At 39.2% G+C, this 21237-nt stretch overlaps 1 protein-coding gene across 1 annotated transcript; it reads right to left on the minus strand.

Moving 5' to 3' along the window:
- Window positions 1-4917: 4917 nt before the first annotated feature.
- Window positions 4918-20793, minus strand: LOC129089346 (phosphatidylinositol 4-phosphate 5-kinase type-1 gamma-like). The gene is made up of 18 exons (XM_054596759.1): window positions 20700-20793; window positions 17480-17508; window positions 17210-17299; window positions 16919-17049; window positions 16692-16809; window positions 14603-14755; window positions 13752-14051; window positions 13291-13499; window positions 13117-13200; window positions 11908-11956; window positions 11737-11821; window positions 11400-11573; window positions 10546-10702; window positions 10347-10415; window positions 9705-10260; window positions 8809-8883; window positions 7676-7762; window positions 4918-4983 (listed from the first exon to the last, which is right to left on the minus strand). Exons 1-18 carry the CDS (start codon window positions 20791-20793, stop codon window positions 4918-4920), a joined length of 2526 nt encoding a protein of 841 aa, XP_054452734.1.
- Between the last annotated feature and the right edge of the window lie 444 nt (window positions 20794-21237).

The following is a 21237-nucleotide window of genomic DNA, read 5'->3' on the forward strand; positions in this document are numbered from 1 at the left end:
AAGATAAACACTGCCTTAAGACACTGACAATGCAACACAGAGACTTTTATGGCTTTTCATCTGTGTGTGAGAGTGGACGACATTTCCCTCTGTGTGAACACATAGACATCTGTTTGCAGCCTCTCATGCTGAGTTAAAAAGAGACCCTTCGATCCCCTCGTGAGATTAGTAGAAGGGGGGTGGGCTCTGATCCAATTTAGTGGTATTCTATTTGACTGAGTAATGAGACAGAGACTCTGTTGATATGTTGTATACAGGTTGACACACACAGATGGAGATCTACCATCACAGAGTAGAGGTTGACTGCTGGTTCACACCAAGTCTCTGGCCGTTTCTCAATATGTGAACTTCTCTGTACTTGTGTCCTCGTGAACTTGTGAAACGTCATCTAGCGGCCCAAGTACTGTTCCAATACACAAGTTCGCATTCAGCCAAGTACGGTCCAGATACCCGGAAGTGTCCTTGCTCCGCCCATTATATCGGGATGCATCGGAGTAGACTTGTGTGGACTTTGGACAGCCAAGTATCCCAGAATGCATTTCACCAGCAAACAAGAGATGACAGTGGCGGAGACGGCTCACAACTGTCAGTTATCATTGTCTAAATACTGCTGTTGTTGTGTAACGGAATTTAGTTTTAACATTTTTTTAAGCGAGAATGTAGTTGTTAAGACTTAAAATATGCGGTCAATTTATCAAGATAGAGCCTGTTTGAGAAAAAGGCGCGGGCGTCTATATCTATCGTTTGTCGGAGATATAGAGATATGAGAGGACCAGAGAGGAGACCGGGCGGTCTATATCTATCTATATATATATAGATAGATATATATCTATATATAGATAGATAGATATATATAGAGATATGAGAGGACCAGAGAGGAGACCGGGCGGTGATGCTCATGCAGCCCGCTGACAGCAGCCTTATCTCGGCAAGGCCTCTCCAGATGTGCCGCTGGCTCCGGTGTCTCTGTGGTTGTGGTTGCAGATGTAACACAAAATATATACATATAAATATTTTAATATTTTCTAAATAAAAACGAAAAAAGGCAGGGTTGTTTTATATCATATTTCGTTTTATTGTCAATATATATGACTGAAGATAACCGGAGTAGGCGGGACCGACGAGCTGAGTTGGTGACGTCGTGACGTCATCAAGTTCGCTGCTGTTCCAATTGCAAAATGACCGTACTGCGTCCTCCCGTCCTCGGGAGTTTGTACTCCCAGTCGAACTATCCAAGTCTGAACTTGCAAGTTTGCAAGTCCACACTTGACCATACTTGGTATTGAGAAACGGCCCCTCTGAGAATAGCTGTAGCTGATTGTACAGAGGTAGTATCATAATAAAGCGGCTGAAAAGAAAAGTGACTCTCCAAAAACCTGAGTGGGCTGGAAGAAGTGAGGCAAGGCATTCTGGGTAGGTGAGGCTTCACCTCCCACACAGAGATTCAAAAACATACCCCCTGCTTTGATCTCTCTCTGCTCTCGCTGCTCTCTCTAACACCATCTCCTCTTCTCCGTCTCTTCTTACACACACACACACACACACACACACACACACCCCTACACACACACACACACACACACACACACACACACACACACACACACACACACACACACACACACACACACACACACATACACACACTTCCCTGTTTGTTGTGGCTTTCGGCCCTCTGTCCTTTGAAAGAACAAAGGCATTTGTTTATGTGTCCTGCAGATGAAAGCTCAGCTTTGCAACGGGCCATTTCAGCACAGATGCTGCCGCTCCATGGTTTTTCTGACATAAAGTAAGGAAGCAAAAAATACAAATAGCCATAAATTTATAAAGTTCTCACTTTAAAATATTTGTTCGCCTGCTTTGATAACCATGATGGTACTTTTCAAAGTCGGAGGTTTCTGATGCCGCTCCCAGCATGTACTCAGCAGGAAGCTTGGGGAGGAGCAGAAACATAAAAAGACATTCATATCTCATATAGTCTTCAATCTATCTGACATGCATGAATTTGCACTGTGGGAGGAAACCAAAGCAGCCTCAGGTGGATGCTCGGAGTACATGCAACCACCCAGGAAGGACCATGGAGATCGGATGCCACCATAGCACTTTGACTTTGGTACTTAAAGCTAGGGTAGACTACCTCAAGCACGCAATGGTTTAGCCAATGGCACACTGACCCTATGACCTTATTTATGTTATAATCTATGGCATACCAAATTATGGCTTCTTTAGCATTTTTTAATGGCATACTTTACTATTTTCAGCATACTATATAACAGTCATTTTTCAACAGAGTTTACTATGGCTTTTTTCTTACCTTTTTTGACATACTACACAATGAATATTTAAGACTTTTTTTCACATAGTGAACCACAACTTTTTTATGACTTTTTTGACATACTATACTTTGACTGTTTATACACATTGTATTAGGATTTTGTCAACATACTTCTGTGACTCTTTTTGACGTAACATAACATGACTTATTTAGGACTTTTTTTTTTACATATTACAATATGACCTTTGCATGCTTTTTTTTCGACTTACTATAACACAACTTATTAATGACTTATTTCGACATTATATTCTATGACTTTTTAACTTTTTTTGGCTAATTATACTATTACTTTTTCTGACTTTTATTCAACATACTGTACTATAACTTTTTTGAAATACTTTACTATGACTTAAACTAAATATATTGTGACTTTTTTAGGACTGATTGCAACATACGAAACTGTGACTTTTTTTGACTTTCTGTTAAAAACTATACTATTTACTTTTTTAGTACCTTTTTCAACATAATATCCTATGACTTTTTTCAACTTAGTATATTATGACTTTTTTTGACGCACTATAATCTTACATTTTTATGACATTTTTCAACATACTTACTTTGGGTTTCTTCTGACTTATTTCAATATTCTATACTATGGGGGCGGCTGTGGCACATGAGGTAGAGCGCTTGTCCCGTAACCACAAGGTTGGTGGTTCAAACCCCTCTACCGGCAACATGCCGAGGTGTCCTTGAGCGAGACACCTAACCCCAAGTTGCTCCCCGGGCGCTTCATTGCAGCCCACTGCTCCTCCGGGAAGGGTTAAATGCAGAGAAATAATTTCCCAGTTGTGGGACTAATAAAGGCTTAATTATTATTATTATTATGACTTTTTCTGACAAACTATACTATGACTTTTTTGTACATCATTTGATATGACATTATGTGCTTTGACCTTTTTTGACATACAATGCTATCAGTTTTCTATAACCCTTTACAACATTGAGCACTTTTTTATGGCCTTTAAAATACTTTGCAACATCCAAAACTTTTTATGACATAATATGATATTATTGTTTTTTACAGACAATACTATTACTTTTATACATTTTTTCTGACTAAACTATGCCTTCGTTATGACGTTTCAAGACAAACTATACTTTAACTTTATTATGACTGTATTTTGACATACTATACCATGACATGTTTCTACATATTATACTATTACTTGAGTTCTGCAACATACTAAACTATGACTTATTTGTGCCCTTTTTACGTAGTATACTGTGAATTTCTTTTCAACTTTTTTTTCAACATGCTATACTATGACTTTTTTTGGCATGCAATATGACTGTTTTACAAACTAAACTTTGACTTATTTATATATATTTTTAACATAATATACGATTACTTTTTTGAATGTTCTATGACTTTTCTCAACATATTATAATATGATTTCTTTACATCTTTATTTTAAATACTATATTAAGACTTATTTATGACTTTAAAAAAATACTATTCTTTGACTTTTTTGACATACTATAATATTACTTTTATATGAATTTGTTTTTGACATATTATACTATGGTTTTTTATGACATACTATACTATGATATTTCATGGCATACACTTGACTTTGTCATGTTATACTGTGACTTTTTTCAGGACATACTATAATAAAACATATTTACGCATATTTTATGATATACTATACCATGACATTTTATCTGACACACTATAGTACAACGTTTTATGGTACACAATACTATGAAATTTCAAGACAGAGATATTTTGATACTTTCCATTACATTTTGTCTTATTAAACTATGACGGGTTTTTTAAAAGGGAAATTTCAGAAAATCCATTGCAGATCTGTTGTCGACTTAAATTCTGATGTAGTTTCATAACTTAACCTATTGTTAACCTTAATCTTTACATGGTACATCAATTAACAAAAAAAGTTAAAAATAGCCCTTCATTTCTAAAAGGTTGCTGACATCTGGCTTAGCGAATAAGGCTGATATTCCATACGTTCGTATTGTAAACCGATTTCATGAAAAGACAAAAACAACAATATGTAAGTACATCTCTCATACTTTTTATTTATTTTTTACCTTTCCCAGCCTGACACCCTTGAGGTAAAAAAAACAAAGGCTAAATAATTACCTTAAACAGCAAATGTTACTCAAAAGTGGAGATGATAGTGAATTTTAACAGACTATTTTCAGCTGCAGATTTATACATATTTAGTGTTCTAGCGAGTATCCACTACACTAAACTACATTGCCCATGTTCACCGTAATTCAGTAATAGTACAACAGATCGGCTCATGGATGTGTTTTAGTAGTTTTTGGACAACCATGGGATGAATAAGATATTGTATTTCTAGCTTTGGTTACACAGATAGAATTTGCTAATAAGAAACATATTAGAATATGACTAGCCCTATCCTTTAACAATTCTTTACTATTATTATTACTAATTAGTCATCCACTGGCACCATTGGACTGGTGAAGGACTACCCACCTGGCTGAATATCAGGGAGGATATTGAGGAGGCAAGAGAAGGAGCAAAAGGATTAAGTGTTTTCAGAGGTAGAAGGACAAAAAGAGGGGGGGAAACAATTTCATTCCAGGACAATTGGTCATGTAAGTGCTGATCCTTGTCCATCACACATTCCATCATGGCCCGACATGGCTGACTTGTCACCCTGAGTGACATTCGCAACACTGGCTTACACAAAAAGCACACGCATGCACACAGCAGTGCATGTGTACCCGCACACAAGTCACACAGTGAGCGCACACTGGGCTCACTTAAATGTCTTAGTGGGATAACAGTATTCTCTTATTTAATTGTATTTAATACTAGTAATTATCTTCTGTTTTTGTTTTTCTGTATGTGAATGTGTGTATTTATATATATATATATATATATATATATATATATATATATATATATATATATATATATATATATATATATATATATATATATATATATATATATTTGTATATACATGTATTAAGAGAGTCTGTATTACTGCAGATAGATAGATCAGATCCCAGATGGCTGTTTTGTTTAAAGCCATATTGATCTTTGTCTTTTTTATTCTAGTGTATTTTTAGCAGCAAAGCCTCTGCAGATAAATAAAATGCCAACACCACTATAGCAATCACGATTTCATATTACGTCTGCGAGTGTTAAAATGTCACTGTCATGGACAGGATTAAAATAATTCTGGCATAAAGGAAGCTTAAATACTGGCATATGCCTTTGTGTAATTTAATTTTACAGTGCAACTAAATCTTATATTTTCATGTAGCTCAAGACTGTGCATGACTATATGAGCTTCAACATAAGATGTAGCAGCATTAATAACGACATTTTCCTTCTGAGACATTGTAGTGCCATCTAGTGGTCAAATTATGCACATAACATTTGACAGGTAAAACGTTCTTTTTTTAACACAATATAATTTTTATTTTATTTTACACAGTGATCAGCTACAAACACTGTTGCCTACAAACAGGCAGGTTAACTTCAGCAGACTTAAATAACACAGTCATATGTTACAGCAGTGCTTATCGACACAGTCAGGAAGTCTAATCATGTCAGTCTTGTTGATCACCATGTATGGAAGAAGGGAGGTACTGTCTGTGGCAACAGTAAATGTATTATTTTACCAAACTATATAAAATCTGAGGTTATTTCAGTTTAGCTCAGATTTTTTATTAGATCATTTATGGTTAATCCAGTCATAGAAGACTATTCCCATATTCTCACACAGCCAACATGCTTGTAGCTGGTTCAGACTTTCATGGCCTATTACAACAAATGGAAGTTACAACTGTTGACAATTCGACAAATAGTCAGGACAGACTGTCTCCCAATCACACATCAATAGGCATGCAAACACATGCGCACACTGAGACATAAGGGCACATACAAACTGACATGCATGTGCTTAAGTGCACACACACAGTTTATCTATCATTTACAAAAGATGATTTTATTTAATTTTTTCTTTGTTCTCTTTTGATCTTTTGGTTCTAAATCCTGAAAAGGTGTAAATACACGGTCTATATTTTTGAACTCTTCTTCAAATATTTGGTAATTACTCACAATAAAATACTCTCTCTGTTTATATTTTTGAGTTATTTTGAAATGATTAGAAGTGGCCAAAATATTAAAAACAGTTATGAAAATGAGTTTGTCAATAAGGCATTTTTGAACACAACCATTCATTGTCAGATCAAAGATTCTTAAGTGGACCACCACCCACCCCTGGAAAACAACAGACCACTGTGCATACACAGCACATCACACATTAACGGTGTTTGAGTGTTTCAGACAATAATTGATGACAAAGTAACAAGACGAATACGATTTCAGCCACATGTACATTGATAAAGTGCTCAAATAAAATTATATACAGCTTTGACATGTCCCTAGGGAAAAATAAATGCATGAATAAACTCTGAAGTAGTTCATCAAAAAGAGAAATCAATAATACATATGTCCAAATTGCATAGCCAGAGCTGGCACAGCGCAGCGGGACTCATGACCAATACAAATCTCCACATCAATACCTGACTTAACAGCCCCTCTTCACAGTGTCACTCAGCTAATTGTACCATGTGATTTACCTTTATTTTTCTGCTTGATATCAGTCAGATTGTCCAGGAATTGATGTTTATGATTTTTTTCATAACATTTTTTGTATGTATGTTCGTTTTAATGTATGCGATTGTATGCATGATTGTATTGTTGTATACTTGAATGCCTCTAAATCCATTCCTTTAGTCTCTGTTGGCAAAGCAAGCTCCCACATGCAGCCTGGGCAACTAGCATTAGTTCTCATAATGTCCTGGTGGCTTTGTTATTAAAACCTCACAGCTTCTGTATATGGGGACAGCCTCTGGCTCCACCCATCGCTGCTGTCTCCACTGTGAGTTACTGAGAGAGCAGAGAAACAAATAAAGAGGGAGAGAAAAAGAGAATGAGTAGAGAGAAATGCTGACAGGAGAATGGCAGAAAATACAGGTAATTCACGTCATATCTGTTCTGTGAGTTGATGATAAATATTACATTACATTACAGTCATTTAGCAGACGCTTTTATCCAAAGCGACTTACAATCAGTAGTATATTACATATCATTCACCCATTCACACACTGATGACAGGCTACCATGCAAGGTGCCACCATCAGACTCTAACTAACATTCATCATCCAGTCCACACCGATGGCAAGCCTTCAGGAGCAACTTGGGGTTAAGTGTCTTGCCCAAGGACACATCGACTGCTGAAGCCGGGTATCGAACCTCCAACCTTCTGATTGGAGAACTACTTTGCTCTCCACTACGCCACAGCCGCCATAAAGAATGAACTGTACACTTACTGTCTCACTCTCCCCGTCTGAGCCCCTTCTGGACTCTGAGCTGTAGTGCAGAGGAGAGTACACCCAGCCCCGATCCTCCTGAGTCTGCTGTTATCGAACACAGGCAGCAGAGGGCAGCAGAAGAAGAGAGGAGACAAGAGGAGAAAAATGAGAGGAGACAAGAGGAAAGATTCATTTATAAAGACATTCCCCGCACACTGAATGGTGTAGCGCAGCCCGGTGCAATTTTGCATTTTGGGGGCACCAAGATGCACAGAGAGTGCTCACAGTCAGTCTGGGATTACTAGGGTTTTAGTTAGAAGGGATGATGTAATCTGGATATTCTGGTTTACTTCAAAGACCTCAAAATCATATTTTCCCAATCAGCATATTATCATTACAGATGGGATCCTCGATAGACACACAATTTTCTGCCAAATTCAGAACGGTCTTAGTTATTACACATAAGAAATGTCTTAATTTATAAATTTGGTTTCCCTTTTATTAATTGCAAATAGGTGATGTCACACACCTCTGTGCACTAATAACACTTTTACAAACATTTGAATCTAAATTTGATGACACCTTGGGGTTGTTTTGCACAGTCTCGATGAAGCGGATATGTTTTTGACGGTAAAACTTAAGAAATAACTTAAGAAATAACCCCCTGAAACCATGGTTTCAGGGGGTTTAAAATGTCAAAAAGAATTAAGCTAAATAAACAGGGAATTTCCAGTTCAGAAAGGAAGATTTCAATCTAGCCAAGCACTGACAACATTTATCTCTGTACCTGAGTGCTACAGGGCAAAAGCTTGATGGATCGCTAAAAGCACAAAGCCAATACAAGCTAGCTACAGTTAAGAAACTGCAGGTCAAAGATCCTGAAACAATTAAATTGCTGTTAGATAAAGATGCATGCACCATTTAAATGCATATTATGGCCCTTCAGAAGCTGGAGTTATTAATATGCAATGTCTTTTTTGCAGTCTTTGACACTTATAAATAATAATGTGAAATAAATGCATTGTAACTTTACTTTTAAGTACTTCTGAAGATCCATAGCAGCTGTGCTTGTGTCAGTCCCAAGGGAACAGTTACCAGCAATGCGATGGTACGTGGAACAAATGACTCTAATTACTTTGGTGGCGACTTACATTGTAACTTGAGCTAGAGTTTAGCTTACGACGGCCAAGAACAGGAGAGTACACCCAATATCTGCCATCTGCATACTGATGGATTGATGGACACACACACACGGAAATGAAAGCACAAATGCATATAATGTGTGCACATGAAAATAAAAGGAGTTGAATGAATAATTACACAGTGGATGAGAACTATGAGGGAAGACGAAAGAAGAGAAAAGCAGTTTTGATTAAGGTAAAAGAGAAGATAGAAAGTGGAAAATGGAGAATGAATGCTATAATGAAAAAAATATTGAAACATAAAGAGAGTAATGTGGAGAGCTGTGCACGACACTGACATGATGCATGAATGCAGAATATAGATATAAAAATGTCATGCTGTGCAGGAAAGGCAAACCTAGTGTTTTATTCAAAAGCATGAACTATGACCAGTGGCAGCCTCGTGCTTTGGATAAAAGCGCTTCGGACAGCTAGAGCAACCCCATAGTACGTGCACACTGCCAACACACACACACACACACACACACTCACTCCCTTCCTCATCCCCTCACCATCATAACTCTATCACGCTGTCCTCACAGGGCCACTAAAAGAAACCCAGTAGATCAAAGAAAAACAGGAGAAGGGAAATTGTCTTTACTCTCTGGAAGAGTACTGTCGACAAAACAAAACCAAAAAGAGCTTTCTCTAATTTACTGACCAGTCCAATAAGAATGTGTACTGATACATCAGGTTAGAACAGTATTTCTTATTTTGTCTGCTTTATAGGCTTATCTTGGTTCAGCTTTCAGATCATTCTTTTTTTGTTTTACTACTTGAACATTTCTGAATATATATATTTTTTTATCAGCCTCTGCAAAAATGAAAAAAACACAAAGCACTGATGCGAGATAAAAGGGACTTACAAAGTAGATGTCAGACACCTGCACCTCTCCATCCAACGAGTTGTGGCTGCTGGACACAGACAGCTGATTGCTCGGTGTACGCAGCGCATGCTGAGGCACCTGGGGGCTTGGAGGGTGGGAGGAGGGAGGGGTCGAGGGGAGATGGTGAGAAGAGCTCGGGGTGGAGGAGTGAGAAGACGCAGGGCAGATGGGACTAAATGCTGAGCCAGGTGGGAGGGTGGAGGTGTTTGGAGCTGAAGTGAGAAGTTTGGATTGAGCAGCTGAATGCGAGACGGGAGAAGAAGGCGGGGAAGACTGAGCAGCCACAGGAGAGGTGAGTGGTTTGGTGGATGGACAGATGGATGAAGCAAGTGTGGAGGATAACTGGCCAGCTGATTGAGCAGCGGAGGAGGAAGACACAAAGGAAGAAGGAAGGGTGGAGGAGGAATATGCTGAGGTTGGACTAAGAGAGGGAGGGGTGGATGAGGCAGCGGCAGGGAGCTGGTGATCAGGTGACGGATGGCTGGGAGAGGTCATTTCTGTCATCTGTGTGAGCTCAGTGCTCTGTGGGATTTTACTGTATGAAGACAAAGAACAATGTTAAAATACTGTTACACAGGCTGCTATGACATTGTACTATGGTATTGTTTTATGCATATGTACCTGAGCTCCACCTCCACTGTAATGGTGTCCTGCTTTTCCCCGTGAACCTCAACAACCTCTTTCTGTGCCCTGAAAGTACACAGGACAATAAAGGGTGTGAAATCAGTCGGGAAGGACAGAACAGACAGTCCTTTTTTTTTTCTCCACAAAATATTGTCATTATAGATGTATCATTGCATATTCATACGATTATTCTCACCTGGGCACACTTGGGGAAAGCATTTGTCTCCTGTAGCGTGGGTGCTCTGGTGTATCAAAGGGGGTTGTGGGTAAGGAGTTGTTAGAGGAGAGAGTGGTGGCAATAGAAGCTGTGGTAGCATCTTCAAAGGATGGAGGAGTGCAGGGTGGCTCTCTTCCTGAAAGGCATAAATAACCAAGAGATCATTAAATATTAGAGATAAAAAATATACTATGAAAAACAATAAACTGAATTGATTGTTTTAATATAATCAGCCAATTAGACAAGTACTGCATTCAAAGCTGTACATGTGACCAGGACTTTATATTCAGTTGGATGTTTACCAGGCTGTGGACATTCTGTTCATTTCTTACGCCCATTATGAGTGTTGATGTGGGCAGAAAATAATGCATTTTTCTAAAGAATCTATCTATAAATATCTAGTCTTGAGTTGTTCATAGTTTTAACTCTACTATGATTCTGTTGTTACTATACTACTGCTGCACTTGCATTTCTCCACAGGGATCATTAAAAGCTCACTTCATTTAATTTAAAGAGAAAAAGGAAGCTAAGATGTAGACAATTGAAGCCTTTTGTGTGCCAAGTTCAGAAAGACACAACGTAACAAGGGAAAACCGGCACTCACTATTTTATTCGACCAGCATTTCTATATTGCATAGGCATTTCCTCACTAGCTTTGATAGGGCAGAGGGCTATTGCCCCATGGCCAACAATCTTATACTACTGTTTTAGATGTTTGGTATTAAGCATCCCATTTTCACTTTGAATGAAAAACGGCAACCTTTAATGAACCCTGTGTGTAACATGTCTTTTCGTCATCGTGGACAAGTAAAAGTTTACAAGAAGTAAACTACCATTGTCCTCGAGCATGGGAAAGCTGCGAGCTCCTCGTAGGTTCTCCAGGTTGTCCAGGTTGTCCTGCCTCTCTTCACTCAGTGAGGGACGCTGCCCAGCTGAACCTGTTCCAGCACTGGACTTGGACATGGAGAGAGCCCCTCGTCCTCTCTTGGACGGAGAAGACCGCAATGCTGTAAAAGCAGGGGATAGTTTACATTTTCTCTTATTCCAAAAAGTAAAACATTTCAGTAGTTAATACGGAGAAAAATGAAATAATTATGCCTTATTGGCGTTGTTGTCTTCAAACAGAACACACTACAGGAGTATATGGCTCATGCCCATTTTTAAACTCACAGCTGCTCTTCTTGAAAACGATGGTGCTACAGAATTTGTAGAACCTGTCAGCATAGAAACTAGGTCTGTGAACTGACACTGTGTCCTGTGGGACAATAAAAAAAACTTCATTTTAAGGATGTCACACTTTTCATACATAATGCATACATAAGTTATGTGAGGGCTACACACCCCGTCATGGATGAGGGACTTCCAGGAGTGCTCCAGTTTCTTGATCATTCTGTCAGACAAGACAATTGAATTATTTAGTTAAACTCATTCCTTGACTTACTGTGGTTACCTGGCAGCTCTGAATCAGAGGCTACAGCCCCACTCGCAATGCTTTAAAAAGATCCCTTATGCAAGGCTCCACACACATTTCTTACGTCAACACTTAAGGTAAGTAATTAAGTAATTATTTTTTGCTGAAAGAGGTCACACAATGGTGATTGAACCTATGTCCCACTGATGAAAGTATTGCAGTATTTTTATATTTGTAGTATAACGAATTGGATGTCTGTGTCAACCTTCCTTTTTTTGTAAACACACAAAAACTATGCACACAATTTTGGAAAAAGATTTGTTAGTATGGAATCTAATATGCAGCCAAAGACTCTAGACTGCTAAACTCAAAGCACAATTCTTTTTTTCACTCTAATGAAAAATTCTAAATCAATCAAGACAGAAATCTTAAGGATACCACATTAATAGCTGATATGTGTCTCCTCCATTAGTACTTTATTAAAAACAGTCTGACAAGTCTGGGATTGCTTTTTCCCTTATGATCTCACTCCATCTTTTAATATTCCTTGCAGACACATAATGCCTGGATTACTTTCAGCCCTAAAACTAATCATTTCTTGACTTTGAGAAAAATCATTGTCATTTAATGTGTCCTGAAGAACCCGAGGAAGTGCAGACTGATGATGAGAGCAACCCTACACCTTAGGAGGAGGCAGTAGAGATTCAGGGTAAAGAGATATCTGACATTGTGGGAAACTCTGAAAGCTTTCTTTGTGCTGTGAAAAACAGCTTTTAAAGCAACCATGTCATTTTTCCCAGAAGATCTGGCCAAGTGGCTCATAGTTTAAAATGCATCCCTCAACATGGAGCTTTGAGTAATATTGTGGTATCAACATGGACACTACAAAGAAGATGTGTTGTATTTAATTGCTGTTTTTGAGTTGTTGTTCCGACTTGCGGGGGCGTTCACATACATTTTTCCAAGTTGGGAACTCATATTTCAGATTATTCCAACACCATACGAATGCAACACAACTGCCCTATCTCGCAATTTTAATAAAAGTAAAGCGTAATGCGTGTACAAACAAACCAACTACTTTCACCCTGCGTATATAACATGGCTCGCTTAACTTCTAATGTTTTTGTTTTTATGCCTACCTGTAGGACTGCAGGATGTCAATGATTCCAATGAAGAGCAAGAGGCGCTCTCCTTTACTGCCCACAGCTGGAATACCACCCATACTACAGACAGATAGGAGAACATCAACATCATTTGTAAATGTAATGTTATGATAAGGGCAAACAGGTCAAAGATAATAAATTGTGACTAACGTGTCATCATGGTCCAGCGTGTCTCTGCATGTGGAGCCTCCCTGTATGGACTCCATGGCCGTGGAGTACAAGGCTCTCTGAGCTGCACGTCTCTTTTCGTCCCCACCTCCTGCAGGTGAACCCTGAGACTGGTTCTCCCGCTTGGCTTGGGTTTTGTTGTGGACCCCCAGCAGCAAACTGTAGTCCATAATCTTAAAACTTTCCAGAACCTGACATGAAACATACACATATTTCAAAATGACATATTGTATTTTTCAAGCTTCAAATGTTGCTTACAACATTTTTTTCAAACACATGCATAAAAATATAAAATATACTTGTTCTCCCTTCTTCAATTAGTAGGCATTCGGTTAAATAGTTCATGTGTGATTGGCTGTGCTTTTTTGTTAAAATAAAACTTCCAGTGTTAATCTACTTTTATAAAATACTATTCATTTATATTCCTGCTCTTCTTTTCTCACCAGACAGTCTCTCTGCAGAGTTTTGACCAGAGCACTGTAAGTGTCCTGGTCCAGAGTGAGGCCTTCAGGAACATCATTTAGAAAGTCCAGGTCTTTAAAAGTGGGTTTGGACTTCTCTCTTTCCTTCTTGGATGCTCGCCTCTTGTATGTGGAGCCCTTTAGATCAAACTTGAGGTGCATGCGTACAGAGCGTGGTAAAATATTGTTCATCACGACAACTCTGATGTTCTTGCCCCCGCACTGGACGCAGTAGAGGCCAAAAAACTTTGGCAGCAAAGTACGGGGGTTCTGGTTCAGGTTCTGGAGAGGGGGGTTCAAGCAGCAGACATAGGGGAAGAGAGAGGGAGAATCAAATTAATAAGGCATTTATTTTAATGTGTTTCCACCTTAGTACCATGCACCTGGAGGACAGCGTGATCCTTCCACAAGCCTCAGCCATCTCTTGTGTGTCTCCCCTGGTCGCATGTTTTACCTGTTAAGGAGTACTTAGACCAGATCTAGGTCAGTTACTAACTCTCCCCTTATATCTATTACAAAGTCACCTGCTGGCGTCACGGCTGACCAGGGACAACACCAGGGGGTAGGATAAAGAGGATAAAGATGACTAGAAGTTTCAGGTGCTGTGTTGCTCTTAAGCATTCACACATGTACACAAACATCCCACACACCAAAATCTCAGAATAGACATACTATTACACACTATGTATAGTAAACAAATGTGTACATACTACATATTGAATTGTACAAACACTATGTTATATATCAAAATAACATGCGTGTTAAAAACGAAAAACTATTTGGAAACGGCTATTTAATTGATTCTGATGAGGGAGGTGCTCAGCTTGACTTACCATGTAGTATCCAGGAAGGAGTTTCTGAAGAAACTCAGCCTCTTTGTGCTGAACCGTTTTGATGATGAACTCGTCATCGCGGGTCACATAGAATATCGAGCCACTAGCTCCTGGGTTTGTCAACTCGATCATTTGCTCATTACATAGAGAATACTGCAGACACAGAGGAACAAAGATTTAAATCAGTAGCTCAGGACGGACACTCACCCCACTCTCTTAAAAGAGTGTTTCTACATACAACCGTCGAAAAAGCAGACTTATCAATTTCTAAGCTTATTCTGCCTGTTTTAAAAGAACTGTTGTCCTTTTTGTAAAGGTCTTTTAAAATGTAATTTTATGTCAGATGTTTGTTTAATGAGAGTTTGTATTTTCATCCGTGCTTCAACACTTTATGGGTACTGCAGGGCTGCATAACACTGTTAATGTTGGATCCAATAGAGCTTCCAAAAAAACTGCCAAAAGACTAATACATCCGCCCACTCACATGGCATTGCTAACCATCAGCAAAATGGGAACTTTCTTTCAAAGTGCAAGTGTGTAAACATTACTAAGTACAAAAAAGGCGTAATGGGTGTGAGTGCAAAGAATTACATATCTAGAGGATGGTAAACTGTGCTTTATGACTTTCACACCTTAATGCCTTATTAGTATCTACAGTCATTTAACTGTGGAAATGTTACTTCCACCCTCTTCTTGCTCGTGCTGAAGACCATTGCACTAGCAAAATGTGTGTTAAACTGAGGTGAATCATGCATATGAAGCAGCTCAGCAATATATATTTTAAAATTCAACCTTTATTTTACCAGACAAGCCATTAACGACACACACTTAATCACAAATTGAGACTGAATATCTTACAGTGATGTGGAGCCATTAGGACTTTAAAATAATAATAATGAAATCCCTTTTACAGCAGTAGGTTAGAATCTGGGGACTTGCGTTGAGAAGTAAGAGAAAGTTCCCATTGCTTGTAGTTGATTTAAAAAAGCTATTTAATTTCACATGTACTCCACCCCTCCACTACCAACACATGCAAACCAAAACTACTGTCTGTCTGCTGCTACTACTTTGTGTTTGTTTTGTTTTGTTTTTAGTTTTAGTCTGCTAATTTCCATCTGGCACAGGTAGACTGTGAGCTTTAACGTGCATCGTGTGTGTGTGTGTGTGTGTGTGTGTGTGTGTGTGTGTGTGTGTGTGTGTGTGTGTGTGTGTGTGTGTGTGTGTGTGTGTGTGTGTGTGTTTGTGCGTGTGTGTATGTTTGTGTGAAAACTGTATACATACACTCTCACATGCAAAATAAGGGACTTTCCAACTTTCCTTTTTTGTGTGTTCCTGTGAACACAGTTTTCTTTTTATTTATGTGGTTGTAAAATGGTCATCCTAACTTTACTTCACTTAAATATATATTGTGCTACAATTAATAATGATCAAACTGTTTTTTTCCTTTATATGATGAACAAAAACAATATTTAAAATATTATTAGATCTTTTTTTTGTGGTCATAGACAAGGACATTGTAATATAAATTACAGTTGGAATTATATAATATTACATTACATTACAGTCATTTAGCAGACGCTTTTATCCAAAGCGACTTACAGTCAGTAGTATATTACATATCATTCACCCATTCACACACTGATGACAGGCTACCATGCAAGGTGCCACCATCAGACTCTAACTAACATTCATCATCCAGTCCACACCGATGGCAAGCCTTCAGGAGCAACTTGGGGTTAAGTGTCTTGCCCAAGGACACATCGACTGCCGAAGCCGGGTATCGAACCACCGACCCTCTGATTGGAGAACTACCTTGCTCTCCACTACGCCACAGCCGCCCCACCTACACTGCGTCAGTATGGCTCTAATCCAGCTATGCAAATAATATCATGACATGGTCAGCTAACCAGTTCAATAACATGACCATTGTTAAGGCGTTCTTAGGCGAATAATTATGTGTGACATGAAAATATTGACTTCACTGCTGATGCTCTATATAATGGAAAACATTTCAGCTGCACAGCTCCTTATAAGACGTTAAAATACTGACAATGCAGCACCATTCATCAGAAAAAAATAAACATCTCACCAGGTAGTCATCTGGTCGGATCCCAAACAGCTCTCGGAAGTAGCGGAAGGCCACAGGGGCGTAGGTTTTAAACCTAAAGTCTGGGTAGTGGTGGGCTGGAGTGAGGTTACTGCCTTCACTGTATGGGGCAGGGGAGGCCAACAAGAAGAGTAAAAGAAGACAAAAGAGTTTATTAGATACTTGTCACACACTCGCCCTCAAATAAACACACGCTCATACAAACGCACCTTGGGAAGAAGATGCTTTCCACCACATAAAAGTCCTGCATCAACACATCTCTTTCAGGCTTGGAGCTGAGGTTGCCTACAGTGTATCCAATGCCCAGCTGGATGGACCCTTGCAAGGCAGAGGAGGTAGTCTGGAGGCGGAGAACAGAGAAAAAGAACAACAGGGTAGTGTTGCCTTTAGGTGTGGGCTGAAATGAGTTGATGAAATCGTGACGCCAAGCAAACCTACAAAAAGTATTTAAGTAAAAAGATAAAGACAAACAGAGAGACAGATAAAGAGGAAAAGCCTACCTTCTTATATGTTGTCTCTCCAGAGGCATCTACTCTCCTATGACCAATTTTTTTCTCACTGGTTTGCCCTACTCCGAATGGGGACGGCATCTGTCATGAGCAGAGAAAAGGGGAATGCAAATGTATATGTAATAAAGGTTCTGTATGTAGTGTGTATTGTTAGATCACAGGTGTGGGATTGAACAATGTAGCAAATCAATACGGATGAAAGAAGGAAAGAGAAGAAAGCAACAGAGACAGACAGGTGTATAGTGTGAAGTAGCCTCTCACCTCTGTTATCTGCGCCTTCTTGGCTGAATCTGTGGACAGGGACAGAATGGGCAGGAGAATTAGGTTGAGAATTGGCCACATCAATAAATTATTTAGTCTGATTTGGCTAATAAAATTAACAGAGAAGGCCAATTTTGGAATCAGACTCACACTGGGTTTGATGATAGTTATCCAGATAGATTTAGGGCATCATAAAGAGTACATGACATAGTGTACTCATGACATAGACACACAATCAACTCAATCTTTAGGGCATACCTTGTTTTTATTTATTTTACTTTTAATTATTTAACCAAATTAGCCCTTCTAAGACCTTTTTTTTTTTTTCAAGGAATACCCTCCAGCATCAACACAAACAGAAGCTGTAGTAAATATCTTCAAGTGCACAAAAAACTCGTTACTCGTTTTATTACTATGTTTATTTAAAGAAGAAAATGCACTATACTATACTATATATTTATTGCACCAGATACAGCAAAAAGATATTTTGGCAACTGTCATACAAGTTTAAGTTCATTAACCTTGTTCCAAATCAATTGGTGGTCAACTCACCAGCAGAGGAGTTCAGTGCCTACAGGTTACCAATTGTTTTCTAATCCAGAAAGACATGCAGCAAAATTCCTGGCTTAACCAAAACCGGACGTTCAGTAGTCAAAATACGGCAGAGTGCATTCCGTGTTTTCTACTCCTGGATCAGTGAGATTTACACCGGGAAGGTAAAATCTCTATTGGATTGACTTCCTCCCTAATCTCAGTGCCGTCATTGGTTAAAGTCTCCAGATCACATTGTTGGCCAATCACACATGAGGATTAGGAAGAATCTTTCCTACTTACATGAAGGGCGAGACTGGGCCCTGTATGTATGTGACTGTGTATAAAAGATGCAGCGAGAGCAGGAAGGAAGGAATTGAATGGGAAAAGAGACAGTTCATAGGACTTCAAAGTACTACAAACTAAATGATTTACATCATCGTGCTAAATTTCAGGTCATGTGAGGGTGAAGATTAAGGAAGTGCAGCTGACAGAGCCACGGATAATGAATCTTTAAGCCATGTTAAAGGACAGCACACACTGTAGCAGTGTAGCAAACACTGTAGAGATTGCAATCAGTAAGGCACGACAGAACACAATCATAGTATCATACATAATAGAATGATTTGTTGTTTTGGGTCAGTACATGCAAACAAATGAATGAATCATAAAATATGAATTCTTCAAAATCCAAACTAACATGCAGCATATTTAATAATAAAAATCCTAATAACAGTAAATTGGTATGGTCCTCTGGAGCCATGTGTGCTTTAGAGTCTACAGCCTCATAGAAATGGCTGGGCCACTAAAAAGGACCAGTAAATGGGCCCTCCCTCAAGAAACAACAATGTTTCTTTTTGTTTTTATAATAAGTAATGGTGAATATTTTGGTGATATATCAAATGTGGTTATCATTGCTTATATCTAGGATGAACTAGAGAATTTCTGGCCTACATGCAAAACTAGTGGCTCTTATACACAGCTCTGTTTTCAGCTACACGCTAACATCAGCATACAAAAACACTCACTATGAGACCGCTAACAGGCTGACGTTTAGCAGGTACAATGTTCGGAACATAAACATCTGTACCAAGTTTAATAGCAATCAATTTATGAATTTCACACAAATGTGAATGTGAATCTCATTGTGGTGCCAAACAATCGTCATCAGAATCCATCCTTTGGGCACCATGAATGTCTGTACTAAATTTCAGTAGTTGTTGGCACATGGAACAAACTTAACAACAGGGTATACAAATTGGATTGGACAAAAATAACAAATTCAGCATGCAGCATGCAGCATGCACTAACAAAAATAAGGGGATCCCCATAATGTCATTAATTTCCTTTTTTTCTTTTCGTCCCTGTCATGCAGTGACAGGACATACGCGGTTGGCCACACCTGTAACCTGCAGATTACCACTGCATCAAAGCCTGTCAGGCAGAACAAAGAGAAGGAGTATCCTGGGACAGGCGCACACACAAAGAGTCTCTGTGGGATTAGGGTCAGGCCAGAATAATGTGCCACTGAGCTGCAAGCAACAAACAGGACAAACACATTGTAGTATTTCTGAATACTATGTGCGGAACAGGCTACCGGTAAAATGACTTCTTATGAACGTGACAGTGTTGCAATACATTTACTGAAAGCTCATTTAGATATTTTTGCACTGAAACATTGTCAATGTTCAGACAAAATGCCTTAAGGCCTGTGTGTGTGTCATAAACAGGATTAGATCACTCCCTTATAAGGTGAGAAAGTGGTGGCCTGTTGCTGTGACATTAATGTGACACTACACAAGAGTGGATTTTTATGATCTGAGTATAATCTAGTGGATTTAATGATAATCATGTGTGCACAAACATCCAACGTAACTGCATACACATGATCATGCACATGCCAAGACAACTTGTTGGACCTGATAAACTGATCAGGATCACGTCTGCTTTCCTTCATTAACATTCAAACAGAAACATCATAAACCTGTCATGTGTGCTGTGTTGTAATTGTAGCCGTGGCATCCACAGGGATGCTTAAAATTGATACCCACAAGGGATTAGTGCGTGGGTGGATGTTATAATTCCATATCAGATTATGTAAAGCACTCTTCAGATTTAGCTAGGAAGAGGAAGCGAGGGATGTGGAGTGAATTATGAAGACAGACGAGAGGTTGAGCAGCAGAGCAAAATAACACCGTGTGCCGATGCCACACACAAATGACTACTGTGTGTGTGTGTGTGTGTGTGTGTGTGTGTGTGTGTGTGTGTGTGTGTGTGTGTGTGTGTGTGTGTGTGTGTATAAATAGCTACACACAGGTATGATCTAACATTCATCCAGCAGCCTAGGGACAGTGTGTAGTGTACACATCCCTAATGTGCACCTTGTGTCTGTGCCAGCGTGACACTATGGGCCGTCCACAACAGAGCAGCAGTGACTTGAATCTTGATACTGTTATCTAACCGAGCAATTCATTATTCATTTCCACATCTTAGGTTCCCTCTAGCTACCATGTTCTGTACCTGCTTTTGTGGCAAAAAAAAAATATTGTTTTCCCTACAGTGAAACAGTGAAACATCTACTAATCAGATATGATTCATTGACAGGATGCTGCCCACCTATGCCCAACTTCAATTCACCACTGCTCTATTTGACCAACAAGGACTATTTCTAAATGAGAGACATACGAACCGGTGTCCCCCAGGTCAAGATGCAGACTGAGGCTGGCGGCAGCTTCCTCACTCGTCCTCCCATCATCCCCGGTTTCCGCAGTCCTCTCTTCCATCTCCAGGACTGTTCCCTTCCTCCAGCCCTTCCTCCTCAGTGAGAACAAGACGAGGCGGTGAGCTCTTCGAAACAATGTAGAGATCCTGTCATTTCACCTTCTTCAACGTTTACTGCTACAATTACATCATTTGCATGGATGTATGTGGCAAAAACACGCTCAGAGCCAGCGGTGCGGATCATCTCTGTCGCTACTGAGCGTCATCATTCAAGACTCACGCAGCGGCTGATGCGTGAGTCGCTGCAGCATCATCTTACTACACCGACAGAGGTACCTCAGCTGGCTACATGACATTATTACTGTAGGTATATTCAATAAGGTTCTGCATTGTATGGGGACGACCACCAGCATGGAATTTACATTTGTAGTTGTATAGTATGTGTATTTATTGTCTGTGTAGTTGTATAGTATGTGTATTTATTGTCTGTGTAGTTGTATAGTTGT

Source organism: Anoplopoma fimbria, chromosome 3 (genome assembly GCF_027596085.1).
Source record: "Anoplopoma fimbria isolate UVic2021 breed Golden Eagle Sablefish chromosome 3, Afim_UVic_2022, whole genome shotgun sequence".
Lineage (NCBI taxonomy): Eukaryota > Metazoa > Chordata > Actinopteri > Perciformes > Anoplopomatidae > Anoplopoma > Anoplopoma fimbria.